The 21,401-nt window shown below is 36.0% G+C and overlaps 2 protein-coding genes across 15 annotated transcripts in view; both read right to left on the bottom strand.

The window, feature by feature from the left end:
- Nucleotides 1–16,410, bottom strand: part of parvaa (parvin, alpha a) — a 28,229-nt gene extending 11,819 nt beyond the window's left edge. The window contains exons 1-11 of the mRNA XM_006642508.3: nucleotides 16,053–16,410; nucleotides 8,675–8,764; nucleotides 8,500–8,570; nucleotides 7,559–7,661; nucleotides 6,730–6,870; nucleotides 4,703–4,818; nucleotides 4,153–4,211; nucleotides 3,196–3,215; nucleotides 2,424–2,485; nucleotides 2,046–2,114; nucleotides 1,169–1,270 (exon numbers count right to left, since the gene is read on the bottom strand). Of these exons, the coding sequence (XP_006642571.1) occupies nucleotides 1,169–1,270; nucleotides 2,046–2,114; nucleotides 2,424–2,485; nucleotides 3,196–3,215; nucleotides 4,153–4,211; nucleotides 4,703–4,818; nucleotides 6,730–6,870; nucleotides 7,559–7,661; nucleotides 8,500–8,570; nucleotides 8,675–8,764; nucleotides 16,053–16,188 (969 nt within the window). The 5' untranslated portion in view covers nucleotides 16,189–16,410. The remainder of the gene's footprint in view (nucleotides 1–1,168; nucleotides 1,271–2,045; nucleotides 2,115–2,423; nucleotides 2,486–3,195; nucleotides 3,216–4,152; nucleotides 4,212–4,702; nucleotides 4,819–6,729; nucleotides 6,871–7,558; nucleotides 7,662–8,499; nucleotides 8,571–8,674; nucleotides 8,765–16,052) is intronic.
- Nucleotides 16,411–18,014: 1,604 nt separating this feature from the next.
- LOC102698794 (F-actin-monooxygenase mical2b-like) overlaps nucleotides 18,015–21,401 on the bottom strand; it is a 79,972-nt gene continuing 76,585 nt past the window's right edge. For 10 of the 14 annotated variants that reach the window (XM_015338181.2, XM_015338182.2, XM_015338179.2 and 7 more), the window contains 3 exons: nucleotides 20,931–21,030; nucleotides 20,519–20,592; nucleotides 18,016–19,450 (listed from right to left, as the gene is read on the bottom strand). In XM_015338181.2, the coding sequence (XP_015193667.2) occupies nucleotides 19,266–19,450; nucleotides 20,519–20,592; nucleotides 20,931–21,030 (359 nt within the window). In that variant the 3' untranslated portion in view covers nucleotides 18,016–19,265. Of the gene's footprint in view, nucleotides 19,451–20,518; nucleotides 20,593–20,930; nucleotides 21,031–21,401 lie in introns of all 14 variants that reach the window. The other 4 variants (XM_015338184.2, XM_015338185.2, XM_015338183.2 and 1 more) reach the window with 2 other exon arrangements.

Below are 21,401 nucleotides of genomic sequence, written 5' to 3'. Positions count from 1 at the left end.
ATTCAGAACAATTTAACTCTGACATGTTTTGGAAGCAAAACTGAGCTGCTGCCAAAGCAAATATTTGTTTGAAACAACTGTTGCTGAAAATTGAGGCTTGTGAAGCCAGAAAGAAGCCTTTTAAAAAAACAAAACAAAAAACAAACATATATTGTTCTCAAAGTGGACACCTGATTAAACCCTCCTTTTGGAATGCATGATGTACCATCAGCATTACAAGTTTGAATCCAAGCTGTGCTACAAGTCCACTGTGGGTGGAAGCACCTAGGAATGATGTACATTTGACTGTTTACCACACAGCTGTAATCCCTGTTCTCCCAAATGGGTATTGCCAGAAGTCACCTTCATAAGCAAAAATGAATTCTGCTCTACTGCAGATCAATGATGACCCTCTACATTTGCACATCACAGCCAAAGTGGCCTAATTGTCTTAATCATTCCTGCTCCTTAGTAAATATAAGCATGTAAGTTTCCCTAATACAGGAACAGTTAGTGCCACCTGAAAGCAAGTCTGAATAACTATTGGATAGTCCAAACTGAATGAAGGTTTGTGAGCATTCTAAATTAGAAAGAAAAGTTCGATTTTTTAAGACAACAGAATTACTGAACATTACTGAGCTTTTTTTCCCCAAATTATTTTTTCACCATGTGGAGAGTCACCTATGGACATTTCATCTGCACTTAGATACTTTGCTGAATATAATACAAATAAATCACAAGCATAATGGACAAAACACATTTCTTGGAGAAGTCCAAGACATAGTGGTTTTTGGAGCACTGAGAGTGAAAAGGGTAGACGGTTTTATATTGACTGAAATTTCTTAGTTGATTTTTTAAAATAAAAAAAACACTATGAAGAAGGCCAATTTTTAGCAGATGTTGAAAAGCTCTACTATTTTTTTTTTATGCAACAACCTGTATGCAGATCAATTATCACAGAAAGTATGAAATAGGAAAACAAGAAGAAGAATTGCAATTTTTAAATATACATATCTTTACAGGGTAAAAAAAAAAGCTTTAAGGTTGGAACTGTCTTCAATAACTTAAAAAAAACACTGGGGTACCAACTACCGCAAGTTAGCTGAGCATTTGTTCCCCAAAAAATCTCTACCACTTTCAGTGTCGGCAACTGAAGTGGCAGGTCTCAAGGTCAATTATTTCAACATACCTTTTGATCAAAGTTTTCGGGTGTAAGGAAGAAGTTGTATAGTGGGACAAAGTATCCCTCCAAAAGGCCCATGAGCAAAACAAGGTAGACACCGTCAGCAAACTGAAGGAGAACAGAACATGCATGATTTTTTTCTGCCCAGCACACCAAAGCATCATAAAAATGTGAGCAAGTCTGCACAATAAAAAATGTAGCTCTCTCATATTTTATTAACTTCATGTTTACATTGATATTTGTCCCATTTTGAATCAAATGTAAAAACAGCCTTTTGGAGCAATATATTTAACATTTTGACGAGATCAAATGACTGCACAAGGTACTATGAATTATGCAGGTTTCAGTCACAAATAGTCCACTTCACATCTTATTAAAACATTTTGCTATTGTAAGAAAGTAATTCCAGCCACTTTCTGTTAATAACAGGTAAAAAGAATACATTCACATAGTGATTTAAACATATTGTTTGAAATTTAAAGAATGTGTCTAAAAGAAAACTTAACGGAGAGAAGAGTTTTTATTTAAACCGGCAAATACTATAATGTCAAGTCAGGGACAGATATGAGTGATATGGATAATTATGTACCTACAGAACATTATGGTTTGTTTCTTTATGACAGATTATTCTCTTAACAATGTGTATTTCTAATAAGAAACAAAAATGTGAATTCAGTAACACAGAAATAAATTAGATTTAAGATGTTTATTCTTGCGAGTTCTGTACTTATCACTTTACTTTGCCTCCATTCAAGGAAAAAAAAAATGTTTCTGTTTGTTCCTTTATTTCACAACTCTGTAACAATGTCACAATGAACCCAGTAACAAACAAAATACAATAACTAGATGGTTTGGCAGCATTCTGTCCCTTTTATTTTCTTACCTGAGTGTCCAGTTCGGCTACCTCCAAATTCAGTTTGTTTAAATGCTTGTTCACAAATGTTATCAGGGTCTGGAAAACAGCACGCACTTTACAAAGTGGGTTCACTGAGTTAGGAATCATACAAAACAGTCACACTTCCTGAACTAATGTAAGTGTTTGTTCTAATGATGAGGTATAGATAAACAAAACATACTTCAATTACAAAGAAAAGTGCTTGCAAGAGATATAAAATATCTTGTGAATCAGTGAATCTGCGATTCATATAACTGGAATGAAATTACAAGTGCAGATAAAAACGTTATATATTTAAATATAATATTTAAAGTACTTAGAAAACTGCTAAGTTCATCACCATTGAATCTGTAGGTAAATCTGTACCTTTTTAACAACGTTGAGTTTGTCTGGAGCATGATCAAATAGTGTATCAAAAGCATCCCGCTCTAAAAGATTACAAAATAAAGAAGTTGTTATGTACAGTATTCCAACCACAGGACAGTTTTTCTAATGACAGCAGAAGTGCTATAGAAATGCTTTGGTATCATTCTATCATTTGCACAAGCTATGCTAAAACACACAGGAAATTTCACAGCATTATCACTTTTCCTGTTTCTTTTAATAATTACCCTCAATGAAACACAGCCTTCCAGTGGAAAAAAACCCACAAATATGAATAAATCATATTTGGAATCAGTCAAATTTCATTTCAGTGCACTAATGCAGATATGGAATTTGCATTTATTTATGACAAGTACAAAGCTGTAACTTTACTAAAGTCACTATTGTTAACTTCTTTTATTGGGTGTACTGCACAAAAAAGCTTGTTGCTACATTTAATTTGTTATTATTGATAAGTGACATAAAATAGGACTCAGCTCACTCCTCACAAAAATATAATGGAATGGAATGAAACTGTACATAGGCTCAAGAATACAAATCCAATATTTAATTTATGAAGCACTTACGAGATTGAGGCCTTCCTGTAACAAAGAATCACACTTCAAGAGTTCCTTATACTTGAGAATTCCTCTTACATCAAACACTGCGTTAATTACAATGCAACTCACTATATAAAATGTTTCTTTGACAACTGACAAGCTGCTTTTCAAACAATATTAAGTATTATTTTTCACAACAACATTTAAGTACCTACCATGCCTGCCAGATAAAGCCCTATAAAGAAGGGAAAGAAAGCAATGCTACAGTTAAAAATGGACTGATTCCCATATTAGAATAATGTACTTATGCTATAAAAAATCAAGAGTGCATTTTTCCATTTGAAATTTTACATATGCCGTCAAACAGATTGTGTTACCAGGGGGATGTGATTAGGAGCCGGACTTGTGTCCCTGAGAGACAGAATCAAATCAGCTGGGCAAGGCCATTATTCCAGAGAGAGGCTTCTGTCCGAGAATGCCTTTTCTTCTCTTCCAATCTGCTCTTGCAGAAACATTTTTCCGCAACGTTTTTGAGTAGCATGACAACAGCATTATGTCACAGGCTATTTTCTTGGCTAGCTTTCATGAGCTGGACATCAATTAATTGACTACAGGTTTACAAAAGCCAGTGTTAGATGCACAAAAATATGGCACAAAGCGTGGGTCTCTGCACAGAAGAAATGTCTTAAGGCTTATTACGTACTCATCAATCAGTGCTCATTTTAGCACTTGAAACTTTTCTTTAGAATGAACACTGTTAGTTGACCTTTTGAATTGAAATGTAATACTACTTTTTAAACTTCTTAATAATTTAGCAAAAGAACCTTAGAAATTGCACTGACCCTGTTCTGAAAGCATCCCTACAAGTCCCTAGGAAAGGTCAGACATATCACATACGTTTCTCTCGTCTCTGACCATCCTTGGTATTTTAACTTGCTTTTGAGAATGGGAAATAAAAGAAATAGAGAAGGCCATCCCTAAAACTGTCTTTAGGCTTTTCTTTGACACTGGCTCAACTGTCTCAACACTCAGGTTGAGAATTCTACTGTTCTTCACTGTATTCCTTCAGGGGGTTTAACTAGAGTATCAAACCCATGGCAAAGTGATTGAATTTCATCTGGGCATCTGTATTCCATTAAGAGAAATCGCTGACTACGACAGCGCTGACATACTCAGTGTTGCCAGTGATTTCCTCCTGGATCTGGCGAGATTGAAGAATTCCCTCACGTTTCTGTGGGAAAAAGGACAAAGCACTAAATTATAGAAGACACCAGGAAAAAATACATATATTTTATATGGATTGAATTCTCCTCAACAGGTTTATCATTTCCAATTTTTTCAAAGCACCACAGTTTTTTTTTTTAAATATTATTTCCATCTGGAATTCTAAAGAGATAAAAAAAAGTCTTGGAATTTAAGCAGAAACCTTTTATTCAGCAACTTTGGGGTGCACCTTAACATTTCCAGGGATTAATTATTTGCAAAAAATGTAGATTAAAATGCTACACAACACTTGAAACAAATAGAAAATGGCATGAAAAACACGATAATTTTTACACCTGGAAATGAGTACTTAAGTAAATAAGAGAAGAAAACAAATTAATTGGAAGGTGAAGATGATTAGTGCATTAGAAAGAATCACTAGAGGATTAGAATTTAACTGCAAAACATATTAGGTTACCACATTGGACAAAACCCAGTAAATTGGAAAGGACAGTTTACCTGAACTACCACCACTTGTATGGACACATGGTCAGGAAGCCTAATGGGGGCTCTGAAATGCTGGGACAGAGCCACCAACAAGTGCAAAATGGCCACCAGGCTCTTAGCGTGAACAGCTGTCAAAGGCAAAAGAAATAGGACATCATAAAAAGCTGCAGCAACCTGCAAAATATTTTAATCCAGATTTCTGGCTTTATCTTCCAATTCCTAGGACTGCAATTTTAAACAGGGTCTAGCTATGGGTACTTCAGGATGCATGATTCTTAGCTTCACATCTATTTTCTCCACATCTGGAAGCTACATCATTTTACCAGGTGCTGATTAAATACTCAATGTCAAGCAAAGGTATCATACTGTACATGTTAAATAAAAATAAGATGGTCTTTGTGTATGTCTATATACTGTACTAGATCTTAGGAACGTTTTTAGAAAACAATAACTCAAAAGATAGATTCATGATAGTACACCATGATTTCATAGTTATCCAAGAACAGAACAATAGAACAGTAACTAGCCTATACTAGGCAATGAAGCTGAATGACTGAGCATTTCTTAGTGAAGTAAAAATACTATTTAAGAACATAAGAAAGGTTGCAAATATCAACCTGGAATGTCCACTGAAACAAACATATGAAAAATAGTAAATAAACCAATAAACCACTAGCTTTATTGTGTGATGACAAAATGTCATACAATTTTGTTCAGAGGTTCCTAAAATGTCTGGTGGCTGATTATCTTTTGATTTGGGTCACCCAAAGGTTACATACTCAAAAACTAGCAACTTTTTATTTGAGTGCATTCATGTCAGTAATCAAAATCACCCGCGATCAGAACAGCACAAATTTTACCATAGGCAGGTCTGTTGAGTACTGCAAAGTGATCAGCTAGTACAAAAAAAGAAAAGTAATTATTTAAAGAAAAGGTTGAATTAAAAAAATGCTTCAGGAGATAACGAGGAGGTAACCTGACAACCTGGGGCATGTAGTCAAAAACAAATGGTAATCCTGCTCAATCTCTTTGCTTTGTTTTCTTATAAATCCATAAAGAATAAAAAAAGCAAAAAAATGTTGATGGAATTAAACACTCATGAATGTTTAATATGAATTAAGTTAATTCATCTTAAGAAAATGCACAGCACTAAAGAAGTGCCATGCTTCAAACAACACTGATTAGCCACGTGAACTCTGTTGCAAAATCAAAACAGAAATCTGAATGAAAACTGTACTGACGTTGTTAAAGGTCATTGGATTATTTGCTGGGCTAATGGCAAAATGTTTTGTCCCCATTGCTGTAAAATGTTTAATCTTTGTGAAGTTTTAAAAGAAGAGCCACCTATAGTATCTTAGATATGAGACATAATTCTTTGCTCTTGCAGTTTTAGCTCTGTTATGGCTTAAGAACTTTACCATCTTGGAAATCTTGAAAATTTGTTGAAAATGAAATGTCAAGCCAGCCTCTTACAAACAGCATTAAAAATGACTTGTACATGCCTTGCTGATCAGTCCTCTATCTAGCCATTTGTGGTGAGTTGCTGGCAAGTGCCACAGAGGTAGTTGGCCAAGGAGCTCTTGCAAGACCTATGACATTCTAGGCCTTGGCAAATTTGTGATGTTGATAACAGCTGTGACACTCCTCCAATCAGCACTAACTCTCCTGTAACACACTGTGGAGCCTTAAGGCAATCACTTTCCTAGATCGGTAAATAAAAGAAATGTCATATTTAAATTGGCGATTCCAATTTTAAATTTATGCATATTTCTTGTACCGTTTGTGGTATGTGTGTATTTAACTCATGATCTTAGAGCATGACAAGACAATCCACTGAGATGCAAGGAAAACATGATAGCGATCTCAGATTTTCTATTCACACGGCTTACTCTGACAAAACTGAAGGAGACATTTCCAAGGCTTGCTCATGTGCTCAAGAGGATAAACCCAGAATAACTATCACAAATGGAAACTACAATATCACCTCCTGACAGCTTCTTAATGTGACCAAGGCTGTACATTAATAACATAACACTTACAGTCGACATTCCACTTGATATTCCTAGGGGAGATTTTCAGAGTGTCATTGATCTTCTCTAGGACCGTCTGCAATTTCTGCTTCTGGGCGATTTCAGACTGAGTCACTTCTGCAACGTTCAGTTTCTCACCCTCCAGCTTTTCTACATGTGAAAAAAAAAGTGCTCACAACAAAAACAGATCCCAAAACAGAGTAAAATAAGTGCACACACAAACCATTTAGAAGTGCTTTCTTAAGACACTCGGTTAAAAAACAACTATGCAATAAGAAGTTGTTGACATTAAGATGCAATTAATCTTTGTTTCCAAAACAAAAACTGGAATTCAAAAACTGGCTTTTTATAACCCTGCAATTTGAAATTGCTTTGATTCATTAAATGGGCTCACTGCCATGACATTGTTACTATTTCCTCTAACACAGCCTACAGTAGAGTTTGCATTGAACAGAGAAGCAATGCAGAGCTCAGTCTGACAGCACTATGAGCTAACAGATGCCTGGCAAGAAACCAGACTCGACCTAGGTCTATAGAAACACAGTATATGGAGCTACAGTCACAGTCTGTTATTAACAAAGCCCGGACTTGAACTGGCAACATCCTCGCAACAGGGTTCAGCTTCTTCCCCGAACAAGCACCTTTACAAACTGTGCATCCTGGCAATGAGCATTCATTTTAAATTAAACATTTTCTTCAATGTTTCCAATACCTAAGCCTTCTTTTTTTGCAAATCTCAAGAGCAGGTCAGACAGGATTGCAAGAAAAACTCTGCAGCACTTTGAATCTAAACACTTTTGTTTCAAGGATAATTTGAAATAAGGACAGGTGTCTTTACCAAAAAGCTTCTGAAGAACCTGCCCATCGTACAGATCCTCTGCAAGGTCTTTCACGATGATCCTTTCTCCAACTAGCACATCATTAATCCAGTCTATTATAACCTGTGAAACAAAGGGACACATAGAAAAAAAACAACCAAAATGACAGACTGCTAACAGCAATGTCACGTTATTTAGCAGACAGCTAAAGGTGTAAATGTAGTCATTTACAATTTTTTATTTTAAGAATGATTATCCAAAGGTATGAGAGAATAACAATGATGTTTTAAAGCACATTATATACAGTAAACCTACATCTGCAGAGTGTAATTACAACGTAAACTGAAAAGTGCGGTTTATATGGTCTACATTTTACAGAAATTTCAACTTTGCTCCATCTTCTGCAATACGATGTGCTCAGACATTTCTGCTACCTGCCTGCCCCCACAACTTCTTATGAGACTTCAACATCAAATGAAATACACAGCTGTGGGACAATGTGCCTATGGTGAACAGACACAGAAAAATGTGCTTTATGAATTCTACATTATTGGGTGGCACAATATATTTCTCCTTGCTAAAATCTACATGACATTTTTCAAAAGCTTATCTTCATTGGAACAGCTAGCTTTTGAAATACCAAAAACAGCAACAAAAACCCTGATTGAGACAGAATACACTGTACAGAACAAAAATATAAAAAAATCAATAAGATCGTATACTGTATAATGTGATATATCACCAGTCTGAGTTTACATTTAAGAAATGTTCTTACTGTAACTTTAAATGGTATCTCTTTGTATTATTTAAACATCTTTGTATATTTCCAATTAATATTTCTGACTTGAGATGCACAGCAGGTCACTCAACTGGTAGTATTACTTAGACTTCGATAAAAACTGTTTTAAGGTTCTTGAAGCATACAAGTTTGTTCTTCAATCAACAAGTTAAAATGTCAAACCTTCATTAGCTCTTGAAGCTTGGGGTCATTTTTTGAATTTGGATCAACCATTGTTCTAACTTCATTCTCCTCTGCAAAAGTAAAGAATACATGAACAGCACAAATACTGTAAATGACTATTGATCTAATGGCCACATTGCCCAGCATTGACATTTTTACGTTCTGTAGGTCTTACCTAACATGGTGTCTTCACGATCCAACTCAAAAGGAATTGGGCTGAGGGGCAGATTGATGGCATTCATTCCTTCCTCCTGCAGTTCAGACACTGGGGCAAAAAACACGCACAGTGGGATTCAACATACCGGTTTCATACACATTTTTCAACAAAAAAAGAAATGTTTTTTTTTTTAGTACATTTAGAATCCTCATTAATCTTTTTTCTATATTCTCCCCAATCCGGAATTGTTAATTTTTCTCGTTATGATGCATCTCAGTTGGGGCTCTGTTGATTTGTCCACCCATTATAAGTTGCTGTGGAGTTTACAGTGTGTCAAAAAATGAAGAGTGCAAATAAAATATGATAGGTCATTCTGCACCAACTGGACGAGTGGCACCTCTGTCACTGATATCACTGCAGAGCCTGCAGGCACCCAGGAAGCTACAGAAGTCACTGTGCTACTGGGACCACTGGCAGGACTGGTCCAGTTGTGTGCTAACAGCCACAGCTGGCTTCTAACTCATGACCAGACAACTACTGTACATCTGTTTCACTGTTCCTTCACCACTCCATCCTTTAACAATCAGATCAATTACAGCCCTTGCACCTAAAACACTTGCAATTTAACTTAAAAACAAAAAAAGTAATTTCAACTGTTCTCAGTGAAAACTTCTGATTACTGTTTTAATTTTAAAGCTACTGTAATTAATTACTTAAATCTTCCAGGAATTGTGTTATTACAATTTTAGAATATTGTTTTTAGCATTTTAAAATAAACTTTTAGTAATGAGCATATACATCAACTCTTATGTACGGTATATGTATTTATAAGTATATTTTACAATGTATCATATACCTTAATGTATTATATAAGGTTATCAACATTTTAAAACATAATACCTATTAATTGTACTGTGACCAATGTATAAATATACATTTCCAAACCTATTTGTGACAAATATTTTCTTGATGAAACCAAGACCCGTACATAGTCACACATCAAATAGTCTGTAAGCCTGAGATTTGGATAAGCAAAGTTTTATAGTACTGTATTTTCAGCTTCATTTGCTTTTATTAAACGTTCCTCTGATCTGCCTTCTTTATCCAGATGTTTGCCTTCATTACAGTATTTTAGCTTGAATGTTTAAATTGCTAACTTTAACTGCCAGTTTAATGTCTTGCTGCTGACTCTTGTTTTACTGCATGTATTGCACGTAACGACTGCTATTATAAAATTACTGCCACGTGGGTATGCCAAAATTCTGCAAATCCACATGCACAGCTGCTGAAAAAAAACACTTCCAATTTTTACAGTGGCACAAAGATATCATTCCTGCTACACTGCGACTGTGGACTCACCTGTGTGGGGACGTTTTTGACAAAGACAACCCACATGAACACCATGTGTAGTCTAATTGCAGTGGCAGTGCACTAAATTGGAACAATTACCTTTGGAGTGCGCTTTAACAACAGATGATAGCACTATAATTGGGACTTACATACGGCTAATAGATGGCCTAACTGCACTTCCCAGTTATTTTTCCCAATTTATTGCACTTTCCCTCAAGTTAAACTGCGCTTGTTTTTTTTATGCTTTACATTACAAGAAATTGCGGACGGATAGTGCCGCACACCAGTTTTGCTCTAACAAGGGCTTTCCTCTCCAATTTCGTGTAGCTTCTGTTGGATTTGATTTAAAAAAAAGCTAGACCCTGTTTTTAACATCTAAAGATAGGCATGCTCTTTGTATCTGCTCACAATGCTTGTGCAATGCAGAGAATTTTCATATTTACAGAGACCATGAAACACAAATGTTTGGTTATGTAAAACAAGTACAGTACATTAGGGGGAAATACAGAACAAGAATGCTACTGTCCTTGTCCAAAATTAATGACAGACAATCCTAGAAGGTGTGTCATATTGAAAACATTTTTAAAATTCTTTATTTTAAAACTAATTTCAGAACTGCTTATTCAACTTTGTGGGGAAAACATTTATGACAATATAAAATTCTTCTTCTGAAAAGCACATTATTCACCAAAATACAATTTTCCCCCAGGTTTCTTTGTGAGTTGCCTGAGACACTAGCATATGAAGCTAGCGCTTTGCCCCTTGGTTAGGTCCAGGGACCATTAAAGCATCTTTTTAATGGTCAATATCCAGGTATGTATTTGGAGGATTGATCATATTCAAATATAAATGTTTTTTATACAAACTGACATTTAAGATTTAAAACAGTTTTAAAAAAAATAAACATCTATTTTTTAAGTAGGCCACTACCTTGTCAGATATGCTTTTAGGTAAAGCAGTGTCTATCACCAGGAAATCACAATTCTAAGAAGCAGTTTAGAAGCTGGCTTCAAGCTAATATAATTTGCTATTAGTTCCATTCTATTCTATTAGTATCAGTGTTGAGGGCTACAATCACCACTGCTTGAAAGTCAATTTCAATCTGACCGAAAGCTAAGCATATGTAAATTAAATGAAAAACAGTTTTACAACACTGGGATGCGGTCTTCATTTCGAACTGCATCATTCCCCAGTCTTCGTGAACAGAAAAGATCAGTTTATGTTGATGGTAGGCATTTATTTTATTAAAAAGGATTGCATGTCGTATAAACCATCATTGGATCTGGTTTCCTGCATGATGCGAATGCATGCATTAAAGTGGAAGGAATCTGCAAATTGACCATGCATGTTGTTACTGAAAAATGAGCTTTAACAATCAATGGAAGTCTTCTCCTCTTCCCTAATTAGAGTTAACTTGCTTTAGAAATATTGAAAAAACATTTTTTGCGGAAATGATTTTGCGTTTAAGCAAATGTATATGATATTGGTGGCATTTCATTTCTAGAAAGAAGTAAAGACAATTTTACCAGCTGCACTTTGCACACTCCTGCATTAAATAGCAGTCTCTGTGCCTTACAGAAATCCTATCGGCCTGTTGAACAGAATGACAGAGGCAAACATAGTACATTTATATAATATTTAAAATAGTTACCGTTTTTGAATATAGACCTGTCAATCTTTACTTTGAGAACAATCCTATTATTAAGGTAACTCAGTAATCAAGGTTTATACAAAGCACCTCTGCCTGCCCTGTTATTAAAGTCAAGAAAAGAAAGAACATAAACTCTGCAAACCAGAGGAGAGAATCTGGCACATCCAGGAGAGCAGTCTAATTATAATTATGATACTAAATTCAGAAGTTTAAATTGATCTTTTCTTACAGCATTTGTATATATAAAAGAACCTCTGTGCTTCACCCTCTTCTACACTCCAGCAAGCATTTTTTTCTCAGATTTTAAGGAGAAAAAAACCCGACATGCAAAAGTCTCAAACACAAGGGGGCCACTTGGCTACACATGCTTGTGCAGTTGCTTTGAGCTCACGGATCCTTGAAGCCTTCCAGCCTGTTTGTTTGAGGCCTCAGAGATAATCACCATCAGTTAGTCTATCCTTCTCAGTATCAAATTAATATATAAATAAGCCAATAGATAATTAATACCGCGCAGCAACAGCGCTGTCATCGCTCCCCAGGCAGCGCGAACGTGTTTGTCCCAGTAGGAGAGCTGGATGTAGCTTTGCCGTGAAGCGATGTGCTGGGTGGGCCTGCGAGGGGAAAGTGCTGGAGTACATCCCGTGCTGGATTTCACAGCTTTTCACAGCTTCCATCGGAAGCAGCTTCTGCCACTGCTATTCCAGCTCTGTAGGTCTACATCAACAGGGGGTGTCTGTATCCTGACAATCAACACTATGATTCAGATGTGCTGACATCCCCCCCCCCCACCGTTGATGCAAAATTAAAACACTTTATTTTTGAGACTCCTATAAGGCTTTAAAAAAAATAAAGGTAGGCAGATTCCTTGGTTTTCATCTGCACCTTCAAGTGATTAGCAAGAGCAGAGACTGTTCGAGTCTTCGTTTCTTGCCATCTTGAAAAGTTATCTGTTCTACTTATTGGACTTCATATTCAGACATATAACATCTCAGAAAACAATGCACTTCTCCAGATGTTCTAATCAGATTTCTTTTAAAGTACAAAATACAGAAACGGAGTTTGTTAGATCCTGTATTCTAAAGTTTTCGTCGCTAAAGTCAAGGGCAAGGGCACATAGGGCACATACATCTCGATAATAATGGCATGATTCACATAATGCAAAGCAAAGTCATTTCTTTAACCCGAAAAAGATTAATAATCAGTTTATGTTTTAGGCAGTATACATGCATTTCATTGTGTGCAAACAGTAAAGTAAAATTTGCAAGATCAAATAAGCTTAAATAGAATGCTGGCTTCAGCCTGGCATATAAAGTTCATTACAGTGCCTTCATCGTAACCTGGCACAATGACAAACTGCTCCCTGCAACAAGACTGTGTGTCAGTGACTGATTCACTCCTCATCCCCTCCTCAGATTCAAGAGGACAGAAGGAAGGACCTACCTTGGGGACACAGTGCTCCACACCCCATTGCAATCTATCCAAGGTACCATCATCTTCCCTGAACAATATGCACTGTCACTAAAATGTTCTCAACCTTTTATAGCCTGCTACGGCCTCCCACTCCTATCTGCTAGATGGATTATCTCTCTTTTTTAAGAAGGGCTGCTCTCACTTGTCAACTTTCAAAAGCTGGCTCTCACCTCCATTTATCACTATGGCTGAGTCCAAATGACTGAGTGTTCATAATTTAATATTTCGCCCCATGGGACTCAAAGACTTTATATCAAATCGAATCAATCCTTCAAACATTGTGGTAAGTTCCATTTTCTTTTTCAGTGTAAATACGGTACATCTGCTGTCTCGGAGCCTTCCTGGGACCTTATTGATTCAAGTGTATGAAAACACCAGCAGGCTGAAATCACAAAGAAATCTATTTGTTGACCATTAAGGATTTGAAGCAAACATCCAGGCAAATTGATATACAGTAAATATAGCTGTAGACAAAATGTTCTGACACCCTTCATTTTAAACGATGTTGTTCATTTAGTGTATTAAACATTTGATTCATTTTACATTTTGGATTATAAAACTTTCAATCAACATTCAGGGAAAATATTCTGATAAATGCAACGGTTAATGACATAAAACATTACCACAGGGTGCTTTATCCTATTCAGACAACACGATTGTGAAGGTTGTGTGACTTGGAGCAATGAAATGTTGATATGCACAATGGCAGCAGATAGTGAACAGCTCTGTGCAGCTGTACACCTGTTATTCATATGTGCGGCACTTATTATAAACACAGGTGATGGGCACACAGAGCTGAAGATACTCTCCATGGTGTCTAACATTGTCCAAAATCATGTAACGCTTAGAGTCACATTTGTACTAAACCTTGTTTCTTCACACTGCGCTATTTTCAAAATAATAATCTGTTTTGAGTGAACTCATTTTATAAACACTCTCTGTATTAGCAAAACGATTTAGAATTGTAGCGCTTAGACAATGGAGCCATTTTCAGGACAGCTTTGGTGCAGTGTATAGCACAGAGATAGTGTCACAAGTGCTCAGAAACATACCAACTCCTGGAAATAAAAAAATAAAAAAGCCCATTAAAACATTTACACATTTTGTACACATTTTTGCTCTGAACTACAGCAGCTTGCTGTTTATCTTATAATTCAAATAACACAAAGGACCAATACTTTGTTCTGTAAAAAACACACCAGCATTTCAGCTACTGTAAAAATTATTTTTATCTGCTCTTCCTTCATTGCTCTGCTGGCCTAGTTGCACATGTAATGAAATAACCAAATATTCTTCCATACAAGGCAAGAATGAAGCACTCCACTGAATATAAACATTACAACCTCCTGTGCTTTTCAGGCAAGTCCTGTACCGACTCTTTAGGAAATAAGCTGTATAGGGCTTCTGGTAAGTGTATATTAGGGCATGGCCACATGTACTGCCTGTACAGTATGCTCTATGTCAAATCATGATTGCATTTAAATAGCTACTAATAGTTTTCACTATAGCACTCATAATACCTGGCCTAGTAATTATGAGTTATTAAAAGAAGAGTCCAAGGTGACACTCCTTCTGTATTAAAACTGTAATGTCAGTAGCAAAAGACTCTGACAGCCAGGTGTGTTTCCTCAGAGAGATAGTGGGGACATCAATGCTGCATTTCTGTAATTTATCTGCAACTGGAAGTGCTCTCTTTAATCACACACTGCATTTCATCTCATGCTTTTTTTTTCCACAGTCATTTACCAATATTACCACTGTACGTCCTCAGCCTCAAATTACAGAGAGGGAAATATTTGTTTTTTCTTTATTAGCAACAAAACAGGAAGGAAAACAAAAGAAGATGAAGTATGCAGTTATATCGTTTTAAAAAATAACCCCATTAATAAACAGTTTTTAGAACTGGATTGCCTTCTTTGTGGAGACCTAAGACTGATTCTACTGAGAGAGAAGTTTAAATAATAGTGCTCTCTCTTTTGTAATCTGTGGTTTAAGACACAGAAACAGAACGTTTCCCTATTAAAACAAGTGGGTTATTGTCCACGGAGTTTTACTTCATGCACTTTTATGTACTAGTAACTTATGTTTCGTGCTACAGCTTTACAAGGCTGTGTCTAGGCAAATTTCACCGTATCATCGTTTACAGAGGAAACTTCAGTTTACGCTTTAGCAAAACAAGTTACTTAAACATGAAGCGCTACTAAGGTTTATGGGGTCAAGTTCAAAGAACCTATAATCCCTAATTCGTGCTTTATGGAGAGCGCAGTGCAGCCGCGTTCAAAGTTCTTCAAATGCGGTTTTAAAAATATTAAGTACCGCATTGCTACTTTGTTTCTTTCCGAAACTATATCCACATTTTCAGAAATGTACACTTCAGCACTGTAACTAAATGCTGCTGTAGCTCTCTGTAAATGCCTCTATGTAAAACCTAAGAATCTCAGTTCCTATCTAAAAGCCCAGCTGCAGGCTATGAATACCAAGGCGATGATTAACCATGAACTAAAGAACTTAGTTATTAACTAAGGGGCTAGTAAGTATAAGTTATGCGGTGATAAATGTGGGTTTGTTCTTTTTTTTCATTCAAAAACTTTAAGATTATGGGTGTAGAATGACGTCACGTCACACAGGAAAAAAATCCAAGATGTCTGGGCACACCCAGTTTAAAAACTATCCAATTCGTCACACTGCATTAATTATTCTGTCCCATAAAATAACATTTAAGTGTTTTACGCTGTTATTTAAAATACCCAGTCCGTAATGTAGCAATGTAACATCATTATTCAACCAGTCAAAAGTTTTTTTAAGTATCTCGTATTCGCTTATTAAGGCGTGAAAAGTAACAGACGTTAAAAATTCCTAATACATGGAATCAAGCCTTTGAGCACAGCACTACACAAATAGCGCTGTTTTATGAAAACTATATACCTTCTTTTGCTTTTTTCCTTCTTGCCAAAGTTCCTCCAAGCTTCCCAAGAAAAGAGTCATCTTTCTTTCTTGAAGGTGGCGATTTAGGGGTCGGAGATTTTGGAGAAGACGGAGATTTCTGTGGTGAGGAAGCCATCGATGATATTTTTTTCCTGTTGTTTTTTAGAAGCAGGCGGGGGGGAATTACAGACTTACACAGTTATCTACCTTGAGTTTAGTCAGAGTTTACCCTCTCCCAAACGGAAGCGGAATTCCAAGTTATTTGTTCAGCCTTCGGATGTCAGCTTTCCCTACAAATGAATTCCAGTTCCCTTTCTCGATCCATGTTCCCTCCCCTACTGCGAGGAAAAAAAAAAAGTAATATGTAATAGCCTACACACAGCCCAATTGCACTCTGCTCTAGATGAAAAACAAAAGGTAGCCATTTGTATTACTGCTTGAGTAACCCACTACTGTGTTGTATGACCTTTGGGAACTTAATCTATTAATGCCGATCGGATTTGTTTTCTTTTTCTTGGAGATTGTCACTTTACTGTTTGTAATGTGTGTTTAATGAACGCGATTACAACACACGAGAGTCCTACATTACAGAGGGAAATGTCGGACGTTTTCATTATTTAAAACTAAATTATTCTCAATCTATGTGTCCCCCCCAAAACACATAGATTGTAAAGTGGGTACATACTATAGATTTGTGGTCAAAATTATAGGAACATCTGGAAATCTTTCTGAAGAACCAGTAACGGAACAATCGACATAACTGACTGATTCATATCAAGTTTCTAACCTCAAAAGTGCAACAAGGGGATGTGATTTACTGCCAACTTCTCATCAAAATATGCTAGGAATCACAACATTATCTCCTCTAGGGCATTGTCACATGACTTCAGCAGTGCGTGTGTTTCTGGGTATAAGTTGGCAGCAGTTTTGTTATTTTGTCTTTTTCTTAGCACAACAAATCTGATTTAATTTACAATTCCGAGATTAATATATGTTGAGAATTTTATTTTGGGTGGGGGGGCACAATTAATGTGGACTACATATCTAAATATTGCATATTTTAAGGATATGTAGATATCTGTTACAGATACTGACAGAAAATTAAAGGAACGGGCAAGAGCACAGTTATTTCTTTTGCTTGAGCCAGGCCTTAAATCATTTGAGCCCACCAGTACTGCAGCAGCACAGGAGAGATAAACGCGTGTCCCCCACTTAAAATGTCAATTGTCTGGACAAACAGATGGATGCTTATCAGACTGAACAAATCTTCGTTTGAATTGTTTGATAGCCAAGGACAGAAGTACTGTATGTGGAAGAGCCTTGTCAAGGATATACAGCAAGGGGTCAAAAAAGGCAGATGAAGATACAGTATATAATGATATACTGTATATATTCACTTTTATAGATGGCTAGCTAAATAAGAAGATATTCTGAATATTTATTAGTACTTGCAGATTCCCTAGGGACAAAACTGTCAAAAGAGCCTAAATCTGTTTTCACCTTTTGCATATGTGATGTCAGTGTTAACAACTGCACATATCTTACAAGAAAAACCATTGAGGTGTTTGGTGTTCCTAAGAGCATGCAGATGATTCTGCCCCCTTCTGTGATGTGAAACCACAAGAGCTAATTTAATATCGATTGTCATAATTTATAAGACGACATAGTCTTAAAATGCCCCCCAAAATATGCAATTTACCAGCTGTTATATTCTGAATGTTATTCACAATGAAACGGCATGATTCTCTAAAAGATATATGAATTAATGAACACGTGTTGTACACCGTCCTTGAAAAATTACAATGGACTTTCTTAGGTTGTGCAGTTCTTAACACAAAAATGGTACTTTAAAAATTCTAGAACATATGAAAAGCAAACTATTCAGTTAATAGACTGAAAACACAACATAAAAAGGATTGCTTGGCTCTATCAAATTCAAAATTCAGGCATAAAAATAGAATTGTTATAACTTTTATTAGAGACACAAATCATTAAGCATGTTTTAAATTAAAGTTGTTTGCAAATTGAAGTAAATTAAAGTTTATTTTCAGCATGGAATATTTCACTAAGCAATTAGAATCGTACTAAGATGATTCACAAGATGCATTTACTTATACTTATTGTCTTTTTTTACACCATAAGGATTGCTTGTCAGTTACAGTATAATCTGAAAAAAATGTTTAAGGAAAAACAAAAAAATATGCGTTTACATTTTGTTTGCATTTAGTTTAAGGTATATAACTTAAAGGGCAAATAAAGAAGAACATTTTTATGTTCAAATTTCACACACTTCACTCTGAGGCAGTTGCCATTTTGTAGATGCACATCACAATATGCATTTTAAAAAAATAATTGTCAAAAATCTTATTTAAAAACCCACTACCACATCTTATTTTCTTGTGAAATATATACCATTTTACCAGTTTTTACATTTTTGTAATGTTCAGAATTGCTAAAAATATTAAAGGTGTTATGCCAACATAAAGGCACATATATAGCATCAGTTAGTTTATGTCTATGAAAATAGATCTGTCTGATGTATACAGTGTGCATTTATAACAAGCTGGCCTATTCCGACAAGTGTATCAAACAACTGCAGGGCAGAAACAAAATAATCGGGGAAAAAAAGAAATTAAAGAAAAGAACAGATTTCTTACACACGGTGCACATCCGCAGTTTTGACTTATACGGTATGCTGTTTGCTTAATCTCTGACTTTCATGGGCAATTTAAAAAAAACAACAAGAATTCTTTGGTTGTGCAGTAACGTTTCATTAGCCATTTAAATTCCTTATGTATATTTTTTCCTAGTAAACATTTTAAAGAGGAATTAAATAAAACTTTTGCCACAAATTATTTGATATTAGAAAACGGATATGAAAACAGAAAGGTTTATTATGCTGAAGTGCTAGTTACCAGATTAAGCTTCTTTTTGATTAGGCACAGATCACAAAGGCCTAAAACCACTGAGACCAACTCTGTAACTCTGAAATACAAGATCTGTGCTGTTTCTGTGTATGACTAAACTGACATCCTCTGTTCATTTGGTCTATACTAAATGTATCCTGATAAAGACTTCCTTGCCATGCTTTTTCTATATTTTAGCCCTATAAACATGTTGTCCATCAAAGACAGAACTAGCTTTTTTTTCCGTTTTTGGTGCCAAATGTGGCAGACTGCTGCAACAAGACACTGGCTCCTGTTGAGTGGAGCGTCACATCCAGTTGAGCTGATATCCTTTAGACAGCACAAAGCTCTCCAGGTCTTTGTCTTCAGCTCTTTCTTGAAGCCTCTGCTCTTCAAGCAGGACCACCAGCCTGTCTCTCTCCTCCACCATTCTCATCATCTCACCGAGGACCTGCTGTTCCTCAGCTAGCTCCTGTGGGCTCTTCTTGGAATCTGGGAAAAAAAAAACACGAAAAGGAAGGAAACTGAAAATGATACTGAATTTTGCTTTGGAGGTTAAAAAAAGTTGGACATTTTTGTTCCTTTATAAACTGCATCAGTATTTTGTAATTGCACCAGTATATAATGTAAATAAGTGTTAAACATTGTATTTATTTGTAAAAAATCTATTTTCAGTATTGAATTATTTATATATACAGTTATTTTTTTAAGCACAATAAATCAATGGGGAACTTTTGATTGCAAATGCCCTTTTGGTATACGTTTGTGTTTATTATTGTCGGGGAGCAAGTTAAAAATAAACATCCGTTCAGAAAATAAATATTTTAACTTTGCATACTGAAATACATCCTCGGATTTATGTGTACACATTCTGATAATCGATTTGTTGATGTTTTCACTGCTGTGAAACACTTTACTCATAATATATTTAGTTATACCTGACAGAAATACTCTAACTGACATTACAAACCAATAATACTAAAGCCACTTCATCTAGTCAGAAGCAACTACAGTAGAAGGAAGATGAAAAAGCTAAGGGCATCACTTGAAATTGCAAAGGTTAAACCATTATGATATTTCTGAAAGCCAATACGTGAATCAGGACATGTGCAGAATATTGTCTACAAATCTGGGATCAAAAGGTCATTTACAGGGGATGCATCTTCTATTCACACCCATCAGGGTTCAAAGCTAATTTGTTCATTCAAAAAGAAAGGAAAATTCAATTAAGAATCCCAACCCCTCACTGTTCTTGATCTCATAACCCCAGCAGTTTTGTAAAAAAAGATCAGAAAGGTAAAACCTTAATAAAAAAAACATACATCATTTTCTGAATTAAATCACGTGTAAGCCCTGCATTCGGGTTCGCCTTTTGTAGGTAAATTTCAGCAATGCAAAGAATTAGCTGAAGAATTTACAGTATCTGAGGAGACTTTCCAACAACCTAGCGAAATAAACACGGGGAACTAAGCTTCTTGGTTTTCTTTTATAGAATTTTGTCCATTTCCTTCTAAAACCCTCACAAAGATTCGTGTCTCTGACTCCTCTTCACATTCTCACCATGGATGGCCATCCTGCGACGCAGTTTCTGCTGTAACTGGCTTTGGCAGTCCTCCAGCTCCAGCTCTTGGGCACTGAAGGGTAGACACAAGCACAGTCTCACACACTGCCTGATGCCAGAGCTTCTGGGGACCGATTATATACTTTGCTCTTTTCTCCTGTTTCTCTTCTCAACTCATCACCTTGATGTGAGCGGTCCTGGGGGGGTATCTATTGTTGCTGTTTTTTTTTTACTATTAATTATTATTTTAACAAACCAGCAGATGATTTTAGAAAAGATTCTTAGTCTCATACCCAAATGACCGGCAGCTACATTGTGTCTTGGAAAATTAGAACCTATGTTAGTTACCAAGAAGAAGATGAATTCTGTCAAGAGGCAAAGATGTTCTGGATAAGCTGAGTGCATACTTACAAAATCATCAGTTCAGATTCATAGCGGACAAGTTTATTCTTCTCCAGAACCAGCTTAAACCAGGTTTGAAGGAGTTGTGTTTCATCAGCCGAGCTGGAATCTTAAGGGAATAAAAGCCCTAAGTTTCAGTGTACATGAACAAATAATTCAGGTCTTTAATACCATTTAGACAGCCCTGGTTATATGTCCCTGAATTTGTCTACCTGTCTGCTCATCCATCCATCTGTCTGCTGCTTTTCTGTTGTTATATAATTTTCAATGATCCTCATGGTTTGACATCAGTCTTTTGTGAACATCACTTATTACAGCAATATATTGATTACACTTCATGAATGTTGCCCATACTGAGTGCATATCACTTTCAAAGTTGTTGTACAAGTGGCAGGAAGAATTATGAAATTGTAAGGTTTTAATTTAATTACTCAAATATTGCCAAAATTAAAGATGCACCAAAACACACCCATAAAATCA

The sequence above is a fragment of the Lepisosteus oculatus genome, chromosome 21 (genome assembly GCF_040954835.1).
Source record: "Lepisosteus oculatus isolate fLepOcu1 chromosome 21, fLepOcu1.hap2, whole genome shotgun sequence".
NCBI lineage: Eukaryota > Metazoa > Chordata > Actinopteri > Semionotiformes > Lepisosteidae > Lepisosteus > Lepisosteus oculatus.
The sequence above is the reverse complement of the archived record's forward strand: the minus strand, read 5'-3'. Positions and strand labels throughout refer to the sequence as shown.